Below are 14,122 nucleotides of genomic sequence, written 5' to 3' on the forward strand. Positions count from 1 at the left end.
CCATATTTGTGGATTGATGAGAAAGGAAAGTCACCTAAAACACCTTATTCCCTTACTAGAAAACAATGTAAAATTTTGTGTGAATGGATTAGTTCACTAAAACTTCCGGATGGTTATTCCTCAAATATATCACGTTGTTGCAATGTTGAGGAGTGTAAATTTTACGGATTCAAACCACATGATTGTCATATTTTTCTTCAAAAATTATTGCCTCTCGCAATTCGTGAACTTCTACCGGCGCCTATTGTCGATGCAATCACGACAATTTCTAACTTTTTGCAAGATTTATGTTCATCCGTGGTTACAAAAACCGACTTGGAAATAGTGGAAAAATCGGTTATCGAAGCGTTGTGTTTGTTGGAAATGATTTTTCCTCAAAGTTGGTTTAATTCGATGGAACACTTGGTTGTACATTTAGCCGAAGAAATTAGACTTGTTGGACATGCTTATTGGCATTGGATGTATCTGATTGAGCGTTTGTTGGGAAAATTAAAATAAAAAGTCAGTAATAAAGCAAGGGTTGAGGGGTCGATTGCCAAACGATATATGAAGGAGGAGATTCTTAATATTTGTTCCTTTTATTTTGCCTCTGACACGATCCATAATAAGGTACATCATAACGAGGTTTTCTTTGATGTGCAAAATTCCGAGAATTTAGAAGTGTTCAAATATCCAATTCAATCTCTTGGAAAGGAAGGAACTCGATACATGAGTGATGATGAACGAGAGTTAGCGGAAGAATATGTTCTTTTAAACTCTCCTGAAGTTCAACCTTATCTAAGATACCAAAATCTTACTTTAAAAAATATGCGTAATAATTTTTGTTAATGACACATGCATGATTTTTGTTAATTACTGTTTATATTTTAAAAAGTACCAAGATCGTGTTATGCGACAACGCCCGGAAACAACACCTCAAGATTTAGATCGTATTGTCAAAAGTCGATTTAAAACTTGGTTTAAACAAAAGGTATTTATCTATTTTTAATTTACATGACTTTTTTTTTGTAATTACAACGTCTCATCGATTTGAATTGTTTTTAGGTTGATAAATATGAGGTGGAAGGACCTCGTTTTAGGGACTTACTTGAAGGGCCGATATTAAAAGTTATGACTTTTGAGACTTGTCAAGTTAATGGATATAAATTATCAACAAAATCTGCATCCGGTTCTGGTATTGTTGTTAAAGGAAATTTGTACTGAAATAATCTTGATTATTATGGTCAACTACAAGAAATTACTAGACTTATTTATCAAAGATGCAATCATGTATATTTGTTCAAATGTGTATGGTTTGATAGGGTTGGTAATGGTGTGAGGATTGATAAGAATCGTGTGAATATAATTGATATGACTTCAAGTTTGAAGTCAAAGAGATTTTTATTTTAGCTAGTCAAGCCTCACAAGTATATTATGCTCCTAGTGTATTGGATCCAAAAGTGAAAATATATACGATGGTCAAATCTAAATGTCGCCCAATTGATGAATCTATCGTTGCGCAAAATGATATAGAGGACGCTTTTCAGGAAGATAGATCTAACATCGACCTCGTTTTCGCTCTTTGTCGATTTTGCACAATATGGAAAAATACCGTTTATTCGGCGTGAAGAAGAAGAAGAAGACGAAGAAGACGAAGAAGATGATTTGAAGGATGACGACGATGAAAATGAAGGAGAAGAAGAAATAAGTGAAGGTGACAATGAGGATGATGATGATAACGAAGATGATGATGGTTTTGACGATTTTGAATAACGTCATTTGTATTTTCAAGATGATTTTTAGTAAATTTTGTAATGATTAGGATACTTTATTTATAAGTTATAGTAATTTTTTAATGCGTTTGTGAATTTTTTGTTTTAATGCTAAGTGTTTATGTGTTTACGTCCGGTGAGGGCCAAAAAATCATAATATTTGACCGTAATATTTCCCAGAAAACCGACCGCCTCCTTGCCTAAAACTGACCACCTTCTTCATAAAACCGACCGTCTCCTTAAAGGGTCGGTCGGTTTTACAGTGGTCGGTCATAAGAATTAAACTGGCTTCTAGTGTAAAACCGACCACTTTGGATATTTGACCTCGGTCGGTTTTAACAGTCTTGGTCAAAGTATATTTTTAATACTTATTTTCAACGATCAAACCGTACAGATGTTAACTTCATGTCAAAATATGCATATGCACAAAAAATTAGCATTTTTGAACGAGTACCATTACGTTTTTATAAGTAAATTAACAAATTTAGTTAAAAATTAAAAAACTGATTTCGAACTGAAAAGTATAATTTTAAAAGGTATATTTAACGATCGAACCTTACAGATGTTAAACTCATGTCAAAATATGCTTATGCACAAAAAAACAGCACATTTTAACGAGTACCATTACATTTTTATAAGTAAATTAGCAAATTTAATTAAAAATTAAAAAAAATGAAAAATATAAAATACACATGATCGAACCGTATGGATGGACTGACGCGGTGAAAATGAACAAATGTACCAAAAATTAGGCTATTTGAAAAATAGTATAATCAAAATCATATGGAATATAATTATTTCAGTAAGTATGTCGGCATTCTGTAGACAGAATAAGTTGAACATACCATTCTGTAGACAATATAATTTCAAATGTTATTTTTAACGATCGAACCGTAAGGATGTTAACTTCATGTAAAAATATATTAATGCACAAAAAATTAGCACATTTGAACGATCACAAATACGTTTTTATAAGAAATTAGCAATTTTGATTAAAAAAGTGAAATAATTAACAAAAATAAAAATTATGAAATACACATGATCGAACCGTACGGATGAACCGACGCGGTAAAAATGAGCAAATGTACCAAAAATTAAGCTATTTAAATAATAATAATCATGTTTTTATAAGATTTTTTTTTAAATTTAGGGGTTTTTAACCCCTAAACCCTAAACCCTAAACCCTAAAATTAAAAAAAATTAAAAAATTAAATACTATAAAACCGACCACTTTGGGTCATAACCGACCACCTAAAAAAAATGCGGGTTTTTTTTGTGAAAATTAAAAACCCCGCCTAGGGCAAAACGACCCCGTTTTGCATGTTGCACAGGGTTCAAGGTTAAAACTGACCGACCTGGTGGTCGGTTTTAAGTGCCAGGCGGTCGGTTTTAAGTCTGTTATAAATAAAAAAATGGGTCACTTTTCTTTTCTCTATTTCTTTCTCTATCTCTCTATTTTCTCTCTATCTCTCTCTTACACTCAAAACTTCACTAAAATACTTCGATTCAAGGGCGTATTCACGAACGAGCCCCAAATTATCTCTCATTGCCTCCGGTTGCACTCTCGATGTAAGATTTTTTTACGATTAAGCTATTTTTTTACTCGATTACATATATGTGTGTATGTGTATGTATTTTTTATGTTTATATATATGATTCGAAGTTAATTATATGTTTTTTGTGTTTGTTAAAGTATTATTCTCACAGAAATTGATGTGTTTCAGTTCAAGTCAAACTTCATTGATTTTTAATTTTTTATGTAAAGTTTTGCATGTTAAACATTCGTCGGTTATGTTAAATTGTTTAATATAGGTTAAAGTAATAATTTTTGGGTGTTTCGTCGTTTTGTTTACGTTAACACATAAAAGTACTCGAAATGGATAATTCTCACTTAAATTGAAGTTCATGTAAAATTTTGCATGTAAAAAGATTGGTCGGTTTTGTCAATTTGTTGAATATATGTATAAGTATAAATTTTATGTTTTTTGTCGATTTGTTTACGTTTAAGTAGAAGTATAAATGTATTTTTAGGGTTAATTTGTAGGGGTTTGCTCTTGTAAACATGTTCCGTACTCGAAAATGGATAAATATTGTACTTTATATGTAAGTTTGGAACTTTAATTTGTTGTATATATAGATTAAGTTGATTTAATGGTTTAATTTGCGTAATTAAATTATGCTCTAATTAGTTGTGTTTATTTTTATCGTTAATTTGTGAAATGGATACGTTTATATGCATTTTGTATGCATTTTATGTGATTTTAAATGCTTTTTATGTAATGTGATTTACTAATGCAAGTCGTTTCATCGATTTGTTTGTTTTCATATTGGCTAATATATTTTTATTATTTATTTTAGGATCCTTTTGCTTGGATGTTGACATTAGTTATGATAAGTCTTGTGGTGTTGGCGATGGCGAGAAAAGGGAAGGGGAAAGACAAGGAGCCGGAAAAAGATAAGGGGAAGGCAAAGGCCAAGGGAAAGGCCAAAGTTGCGAGTAAGAAGGGCAAGGGAAAGGGTGCAAAGGGAAAATGAGGGAATTTACATTTGAAGGATGAGCCGACGGATTCGGATTCGGACCCGAATGATCCGACTCGGCACATGACAAATGCGGAGGAGCGAGAATGGCGAGGAAGGCGACTTCGATCATATTCGAGTGGCATACATGGAGAGAAACTGCCATTGAAGCCATATCGCATTGATATCTCCGACGGACAGTAAATTAAAAATTTTTTAAATTGCATTATTCCTATATGTTTATATTTTTGGTTCTGTTCAATATTGTTATGTGAATTGTTAATGTTTATTGTTTTCTTTTGTTTAAATATAGTATTGAAGATGATACGGCTAAGAAAACGCTTTTGGCTATGATTCGAGAGAAGTGGCCTCTTGGGCGTTACACTTATACCGATATCGAAAAACGTCACCCGGGTTGGTTGAATGCAAGAGTCGAGGAGTTTCAAGTAAGATAATTTTTTTTGTAATTGTCATTTATTTCTTCATTTTATGATGCATTTATCCTCATTTTTTTTTGCAATTTTAGAAATATTATAGGCATCTTAAGGGGCAAAGCTGTTCAAAGGCCCGAAAAATTGTGGAAGATCACATTAAAGTGACGATAAAAAGGACTTTGAACGAGCTTAAAAAGAGGGTGGAGCGAAAAGTAATGAAGGAGGGCGTGAATAAGTTGTCTTTGAAGTTGCCCTATTGATTCGTTCCTTTTTGAAATGACCTTTTGGAGTATTGGGAGAAGAACAAAGGACACTTGCACCGGTCGTTGGTTGGTGGAAAGTTGAAAGATTGCATAGTGCCGGTACAAGGTCATTCAATAAAGTTTGGGAGGTAATATAATTATATTCCATCACACACACATACATACACGTTCACCATATTTAATATAATTAACTAATTATTAGGACGTGCTAATATAAGTTGTTCAATATTTTGAAAGGTAATGACGAACAAGAACGAGAAAAAGCCGACGAGACTCGAGGTGTGAGATAAATGTCATAGGAAAGTTGGATCCCATCCGGAAAATCCCGTCTACAGTACACCGGCCGCCATGCGTATTGCAGTAATTATTATGTACTTTTATGACCATTTTATGTGATTTTAAATGCATATATAATAAGTGAATTTATATGTATTTTCATGTGATTTTAAATGCATTTTAATCTTTTTTTGTATGCATTTTTATGTGATTTTAAAAGCATTTTTAATAAGTGAATTAATATGTATTTTCATGTAATTTTATATGCATTTTTATGTGATTTTAAATGCATCTTTAATATGTGATTTTATATTTATTTAATGTGATTTTAAATGCATTTTTATGTGATTTTATATACTTTTTTATGTGATTTTAAATGCAACTTTAATATGTGATTTTATATGTATTTGAATGTGATTTTAAATGTATTTTTATGTGATTTTTATGCATATTTAATATGTGATTTTATATGTATTTTAATGTGATTTTAAATGCATTTTACTGTGATTTTATATGCATTTTATGTGATTTTAAATTAGGGTTAATATGTGATTTTATATGTATTTATGTGATTTTAAATGCATCCTCAATATATGATTTTATATGTATTTATGTGATTTTAAATAAATTTTTATATGTGATTTTATATGTATTTTTATTTGATTTTAAATGCATGTTTAACTATTTTAAATGAACTTGTAGGAACGATATGCCGCCATTCTCGAGTGCATGCCCGTAGAGGTTACACAAACGGGTGATCGGGATGAGCCTTGGGATTGGTGGATGGAAGTGTTGGAGGTCCCCCAAGGTACAAAGCCGAAAAAGAATTATGTGGTGGGGTTCCCCAATGCTCGGGCCACCGATCTCTTGCCTACACTTGCTACCCGGTACCGAGATTCCACACGGAATGAAGCCGGATCATCCTCATCCGCTCCGAGACAACGTGAAGCCATCCCCAATAATGTATATCTTGCCATCGTGAGGAATGTACTTACAGAGATCCGTGCTAATCCAAATCGGTTTGCTCACCAACTTCGCGATACGGAAATAACTAGATTCGCACGTACCGCTCTCGAGGCTTCAGATCCATCCTCCGATCCTAGCCAAAAGTGGTAATGGAATAACCTTATCGGTGGCGACATCATGCATATCGTGGGATCCTTGATTGAAGATATCATCCAAAAGACGGAAGCTCGTGTTGCGGAGGTATAATTTTTGACCTTCTTGTTATTTATTGTTTTCATTTCCATGTAAATTTGGTTTCTTCTTTTAAACTAGTTTAATTAAACTTGTGTATCTAGGAAAATAATCGGCATGCTATGGAAATCGATAAGGATTACACGTCCGAGGATGAGACCTCCGATGATGAGGACTTTTATGATGGCGGCGGTGATTGCGGCAGTAATGACGGCGGTGATGGCGGTGGATCGTCCGATGTTGATTTGTCGGATTAGTTTATATTGATCGGTTTTAAGACTATTGTAATTTGATGGTTATGGGATGTAATATAATACGTTGTGATGGTTTGATACTTTGTCGGTTATTTAGGATTGCTTATAATGATGTAATGATTCTGTTTAATCCTCCGGTTTTCGGAGTTTGTGAATGTTTGCGTTGGATTTAATTACTATGGTTTAATTATGAAATTTACTAGTTTTTGCGAATGATTTTGAGTAGTATAGTTTAATGATTATCATTATTATTTGTTTTGGTTGTTTGGTTATGATTGGATTGGATTTGTGTATTGATCTGGTTTGGTATGCAGGGGCTGTAAAAAAACCTGCAATTTTTTTTAAAATCAGACCTTAAAACCGACCGACAATAGGCATAACCGATCACTTTTGACCATTAGAAAACCCAGAAAACCGACCGTCAGGTGACATAACCAACCACCTTCTTCATAAAACCAACCATCTGCTTTAGAAGGTGCTCATTTTTATGGCAGTCGGTTATGACATTTAAGTTAGCTTATGGTGTAAAACCGACGGATGTGCACACTTTGACCACAGTCGGTTATGAGTTCTAGTCAACATTTAAAAATAGACATAACCGACCAGCAACGTTCGCTTATGACTCAGTGGTCTTGGCGACAGGTGTGCCACGTGTTACCATGTGTCCATAATGACCCCATATTTCAGTAAAATGCCCAGGCACTTAACCGACCACTGTATTGGTCGGTTATGAGGGTTAAACCCGACCAAAAGTCAGAACCGACCAGGCTAAAACCGACCACGGCCTATGGTCGGTTATGACCCATTTAATCAACCATTTTGCCGCTTAACGAACCGTTTTTGATGGTTGGTTTTGTCCTGTTTTCTTGTAGTGTCCAAATATGATAAAGCAACTTGTTAAGGAATTGAAGAATCTTGATGAAAGTCCTCCCGAGGGCATTATAGTTGGGGTAAATGATGAAGATTTCCCAACAATATATGTAGATATAGAAGGCCCTGATATAATGGATACCTTGAATTTACTATGGCAGGAAAAACTAAAAATGTGGGATAATGGAGCTTGAATTTTTGATATCATCTAGTAAATTAGGGATCTTGCCACTTTTGTGGTCACTTATAGTATTAGCATCAACTAGTATTTTGATAATTTCTTTCTATTGAAGTTAAGTTTTATGTACTTTGGAAGTTGGAATTGGGTGTATGTCCCCCAATTTAGTTCGGTTTGGTAAATTTTAAAACTTTTTAGATACTTGTTGGGTTGACTGTTGAATGTCTTGTTTGAAAAAAATTATGTAAAAATAGAACAATTATCTTCGATAATTTATTTATCAAGTGTTGCATTTGACTACATCTTGTGTTACATATTATTAAAAATGATGTTGCAAATGACAATAATGGTGTTACAATTAACTGTAATTAGTGTTGCATATTAAATGCATATTAAAAAAATCAGTGTTGTATTACATATTGTGGGGCCCACTGCTGACGTGGCAAGTGGAACCCCTGCTGATGTTGCAAGGTAGGCACCATTGCTGATATGAAAAAGTGACATGTCACTTGTCACGTAGGACTCTACGGTGATATAGCTTCTTTTATATGCAACACCAAGTGTTGTTGCCATTGTATGCCTTTGGTGTTGCAAAAGAGGCATAATGCAATTCTTTCAAGTGTTGCACAATGTATTGCAATAGGCGTATATGACCTCGCTCACATTGACAACCCTCACATAGTGTTGCCTATTACCATAAGCAACACCATTTAGGCCTTAGATAATTGTATCCTAGGGGTTATCTGTGTGCACTTATGACCTTGTATTTGTAAATTATATATACTAAAATTATATTCGTTTAGTTTATAATATTTATATTTACTATATGTTGAAGGGATACTTACGTCTTTAATAAAAGTAGTCCCTTATTAATGTTATTTTTAAATTTAATTTAAGGACTAATATAGTAATATCTTGATTATCAAACTTTTAGATGGACCAACGAAAATCTTTTATTTTACTTTTTTAAGAGAATGGTAAATCACATAATGTACGTGTAAAAATTAATGTATAAATTGGACCAACGGAAGATTTATATATTTATTTTGTAAACAAAATTTTAACGTCTAATATATAGGATCTAAATTATTTTCTGCCCAACTGTGATATAATTTAATATTTTACTTTTTTGTTATCTTATACTAATGATAAATTAATTTAATATTAATAATCGGTCCAAAGAAATATATTTATATTTATTAATTTAATGGATGGAAAATTTTTGTGTATTAATAATGGGCCAATTTTTTTCTTGATATTCTTATTTCTATTGTGATCATCAAGTTACTTGGTTAAGATTCCCCTCGGTAGTTTTCTCCCTTTGGTTCAAGTATAATTACATGTGTATATAACACTCACAATCGGTAGACCATAGTTTTTGAATGTAATCCAAATTTATTTGTAGTATTTGGAGAACCATTTGATTGCCGAAATATTAGTAATTTATCCTTGATTTGTTTAATAATTAATTTAACTGTTTTTTGAATATTAATGTTTGAAAATATTGTTGTAATAGTTTTTTAAGTAGTGCAAGTTGGCCTTAATTAGGAATGCATTCCAATTTCATACAAGAACGTGTAAAGTTGCTTTTTGGTCCGTAGTAAAACCTTTACTTAAAAAAAAACTGTATCCGCATGTTCCAAATTAAAGCTGCTAGGAGTTGCAAAGTTTAAGGGAAATTTTATTTCAAAAAAATGAAAATTAGAACACCCCAATACTATTAAGTCCAAGGATTCTTATGTTGTAAATTAGAATGAGATTATTATGTTGTAAATTAGAATACAAAATTTATTTTTATATTTTATTTTGTTATTTTATCTTGGATTTGCATGTTAATTATATGAGCTTACCGTCGTGCTATGCACGATTCTTGGTTATTATTAATATTTTTTAATTTTTATTTCATATAATTTTAATAAAATCTTATATAAATAATTAAATATTAAATATTTATATTACTAGAATTTCAATTGTGTATAATTTAAATTTAAGTTCAAAAATATAAGTAGTATATGATTGATCAAATTTTATTCATAAATAATAATATGAATGTTTGTTGTTGGTGATATTAGAATCTGCACACTTACATGTATTTTTATAATAAACATCAGAACTTGTATGTATCTTTAAATAATAATATAAATATTTGTTGTTGGGCGGTTCTAACTAAAACTACTGGAGTACATTTATTTTTTAGTATTTGGACTTAAGCGTCATTTGAAGAAAAAGAAGATCAAATGGTCCTGATTAAAAAGTAATAATCAAGTTAGCCAAACTACAAATTATACCTAATTTCATTTATTATAGTATAGTATAGAAGTATACATGAACTATTCTTATTAGCCAAAAAGAAACAAACCATTATCAGAGTTAAAAATGTACTAATTTGCTTATATTGATAAAAGAACACCTTTGATCTTTGGACTTGGTCTATGATGTCGGAAGAACAAATTCCATCGAAAAAGAAATGTGAATACCAACCAAACACGATCCATAAAAGCATTGGGCATGTCATTTTATTTCAATTTATAGATTTGGTTTTTGTGTTTGCTATTATTGATAATTGTTTGTTTGGCAGTATCTGCTATAGGGCATCTCCATGGTTGATCTATGAAGAGATATTACTTACATATGAATACACAAAACACAACAATCACAAACTAAATAAATTATAGCATTCTTAAAAATACTAAAGTACTCAATAGAACCTAGGAAAAGCCAAGATTGATCTCTAACACAGGGCATAACCTTGTGGTGTCATAATGATCCCAAAGGCAGCACCAGTACCATTTGCCGGTTTTAATATCTGGAGCTGCTCAAGTACCAGGTCTTCAAGAGGAGCTTCGAACCAATCCACTGCTTCTCGTTGGCTCCTATCACTGTCAAGCTTTTCAGCGTACATCTCTTGTGTTTCCAAGTGGTCATGCAACAAAGATAGATGCCCATTGAGTTCTGCAACCATGGGGGGATCCACTAGTTGAAACTCGCCAGATGCAGCAGCAGGATTGGCGACCTGTGGGATAAGGAACTTATCAATGACATGTTCCAAATTGGGATGTCCAAAGGAGTACACCACCTTTCGGCCCGGTGAAAAAATAATGATAGATATTTTCACACCACAAAGGCTGCAGATTTTAGTGGCTTTCTTGAATAATCCTGCTCGCCTTTTTGAGAAGGTCACTACAAGATTGCTCTCATTAGTCATTCTTCTCATGGCTATCTTTTGACGACCCAAGTTTATTCTTACCATTTTGCTCAATACAAACAATAAGATATATGGGTCATGGGAGCGTACAAACGCTAGATTTTATAGGTAAATTTGGCTTAGACGGTCACATGAAAGTTAAGTGACATGAGAATCTTTTTTTAATAATTACTATTTGTGTATTGAATAATTTATTTCTTTTATATGGAATTTACTAAAATTATTATTCACATAGGATTTAAATACTTATTCAAATCGGAAAAAAGTTACTTATTAACATAAAATAAGAATATTTGATTGTCACATGCACCAATGCAAAAACATTCAATTATTAGTTACTATATATGCATATAATAACTTATTATTTTTCTTGGAAAGCAAATAACTTATTATTTGTTTTACATATATACAAAGATAACTAAAACTTCTAATTGTGTAAAGATTGTGTAAATAACTTATTATTTGTTTGCATACTTACTATGCTACAAAAATCACTACTTTTAAAAAATTTCAATTCTTATTACTCTATTATATTAAGGAAGTGTTATGTGTTGCAAACTTTCATAGAAATTTTATTTCCAATACCAAGAGGAATTAAAACATTCCTTACAAAGTCCAAATATTATAATTTTGCAGTTTAGGATATATAATATTCATTATTATATTTTATTTTAATAATTTATCCTCGATTGTTATGTTAATTATTTAACTATTTTTTGAATATTAACAATTTTGTTTTTACGATTTTAAAAGTAGTTGTAACAATTTTTTAACTAGTGCAAGTTGGGAATTTTTTTGTTTTGTTTTGCAGCGTAGTACAAGTTGGCCTCATTGGATATGTAATCTAATTTCACAAAATAAATTCATAATGTTGCTTTCTATTTTAAAGCAAAATCACCAAAAGATGAAGACACTGTGTAGTATTCTAATTTTTATTACTTTATTATATCAACAATGCTAGGCATTGCAAAATTTAATCGAATTTTTTATTAAATGCCAACACTATGCCATAGATGGCATGCTCGAACCTCCATGGCTGGGTTGCAAATAAAAGTGTAATAGTAGCCTTCTAAACAATTGTGTATGACAAATCCTTCTTTTTGATATTGCAGTATGGTTACAATGTGTTAACAAAATGACATATATATATAGGCAAATACTCAATACAAACAATACAAACTACAAACCAATTAGACCTATATGTTTAATCACTTTCCCCTTAGTTTTTTATTTTACTTTTCCTCTTAGTTGGTTAACTTTTTTAAAAAAATAATTTCACCTTATTTTTATTTGTCTCCCACTCATCCATTTGCATAGCATATTTGCTATATATTGACGATAAATTAGTATTTAAAATTACCCGAATCAGTAAACTGAAATCATTAGAAATTCAGAACGAGTACTTTTAGTGATTCTCGTATACATAATTAGTGATTTATCATCGAAACATATAAAATATGATATTCATACTCATTGTTGGATGATGTAGAAAAATATAGTGAAGTTAGATTTTAAAAAGAGTCAATTACTAATTGACGGAAAAAAACCAATTAAAAATGGAGGGAATTATGTGTAGTTGTGTGTGGGAGGTGTAGTTTGTAGTTTGTATTTTAATTTAGTTTGTATTGGAGTAACACTCAATATATATATATATATATATATATATATATATTAAAGATGATTTTTTTAATTTAACTAATTAATAATTATTTACATAAAAATGAGTTAATAATTGAAATATATATTTTATTTTTTATAAAGTTAATAACATTAGTGTAGTGATTTATAATATATTGATCAATTGAAGGTTCTATAACTTAAAAAGTATTTAGTGGAGTGATTTACAACATATATTGTTGAATTAATTTAGTTTTTTATAATTAAGTGTTAAAAATAATATTTATTAAAAAAAGAATTTAATAATTTAAATTTGAACAAAAAAAAGTTGGACCGGATATTTATTTTGGATAAAAGTTGGCACATATTTCAACAAAATTAGGTCATCTCTCTTTCTCTTTGTGGCTCCTTCCCTCTTCTCTCAAGTATATTAAGTATTGCTGGATTTTTCATCATAGAGAGGTCTCTTGAGATTGACCCATCATAAGCTGGCTTGTGTTCCTCTGGGGCTCTTGTTTCTTGTCTCGTCCTTAAGTAATGGCTACTTCAATATTTTTACCAAGTTTTATAGCTACTATCAGCGCTCTACTTTACTGGACTATATTATAGCAATTTATAAATCAGGGACATTAAAATGATAGTAGAAAGGGTAAGAAAATAAATTTTATGTGGAGGCTCACGTATTTCTTAATTCCGGTCAAATTGTATGTATCCTATTATATGCTTCATCACATTTCATACATATTTTTCAGCATATTTATTTTTTAATTTTTTATGATTGTGGTTTTAATTTACAGGACAAAATTAAAAAAAAGTCGTATGTAATGATTTCGAAGGACCAAATAAAGGTGGCTGATGAACTAGTGGAAGAAAAAGTGCTAGTTTTACCCCACAAGGCCCAACTTCTTAGTCAGATGGACACTTTTTAAAATTATATTTGTAGTCTTTTATCGTTTTTAATTTTAGATTAAGGTGTTAAATATTTTTAAGAATGTAACTTATTTGGTGTGGTTGGTTTGGAGTTTGAACTATTTATCAAGCTAAATACTTTGTTGGTGATGTATTTTGGTAAATATTGCTTGTATTTGGTATTATTTAGTATTGACATTAACATGTTATATATTTTTCGGATATGCAAATTAATAAATAATGCAAAATACGGGCCAAAAATATGGGGCTCACAATATTATACTGATTGCCCAAACCTTGTTGCAACACTGGTCAAGTCCTATTGCAACCCGATTGGGGTTACAATAGAATTTTTCTACAGCAGATAAACACCGGTTGCAATAGGCTGTCCCAGGGTTGCAAAAAAGTGCTTTCCCAATGGGTAAAATTGTAACCCCAAAAAAGCGTTGCAATAGCGGGTTTTTCACCTGTAGCAACGAATTTTTGGTCTTTAGTAACGGTTTCTTCGGGTTGCAGAATCCAATCTATGGCATAGTGCAACAGACAATATGGAGAGGCATTGCAAGAAATTGAAGAGGAAAATAATGATTTTATCTTGTTTTTTTGGAGTCAAGTCTCCATAGATGGATGAGACAGGAAAGTTGCTAGCAT

The 14,122-nt window shown here is 31.4% G+C and overlaps 1 protein-coding gene across 1 annotated transcript; it reads right to left on the minus strand.

Annotated features, from left to right (window-relative positions):
• Positions 1-10,471: 10,471 nt before the first annotated feature.
• Positions 10,472-10,990, minus strand: LOC141660643 (agamous-like MADS-box protein AGL62). Its single transcript, XM_074467632.1, has one exon. The coding sequence runs from the start codon at positions 10,988-10,990 to the stop codon at positions 10,472-10,474; it is 519 nt and encodes a 172-aa protein (XP_074323733.1).
• Positions 10,991-14,122: the final 3,132 nt, after the last annotated feature.

Source organism: Apium graveolens, chromosome 5 (genome assembly GCF_009905375.1).
Source record: "Apium graveolens cultivar Ventura chromosome 5, ASM990537v1, whole genome shotgun sequence".
Lineage (NCBI taxonomy): Eukaryota > Viridiplantae > Streptophyta > Magnoliopsida > Apiales > Apiaceae > Apium > Apium graveolens.

Coding starts and splice junctions, on each gene's coding strand:
- LOC141660643 (XM_074467632.1), bottom strand. CDS start 10,990: ATGGTAAGAATAAACTTGGGTCGTCAAAAGATAGCCATGAGAAGAATG.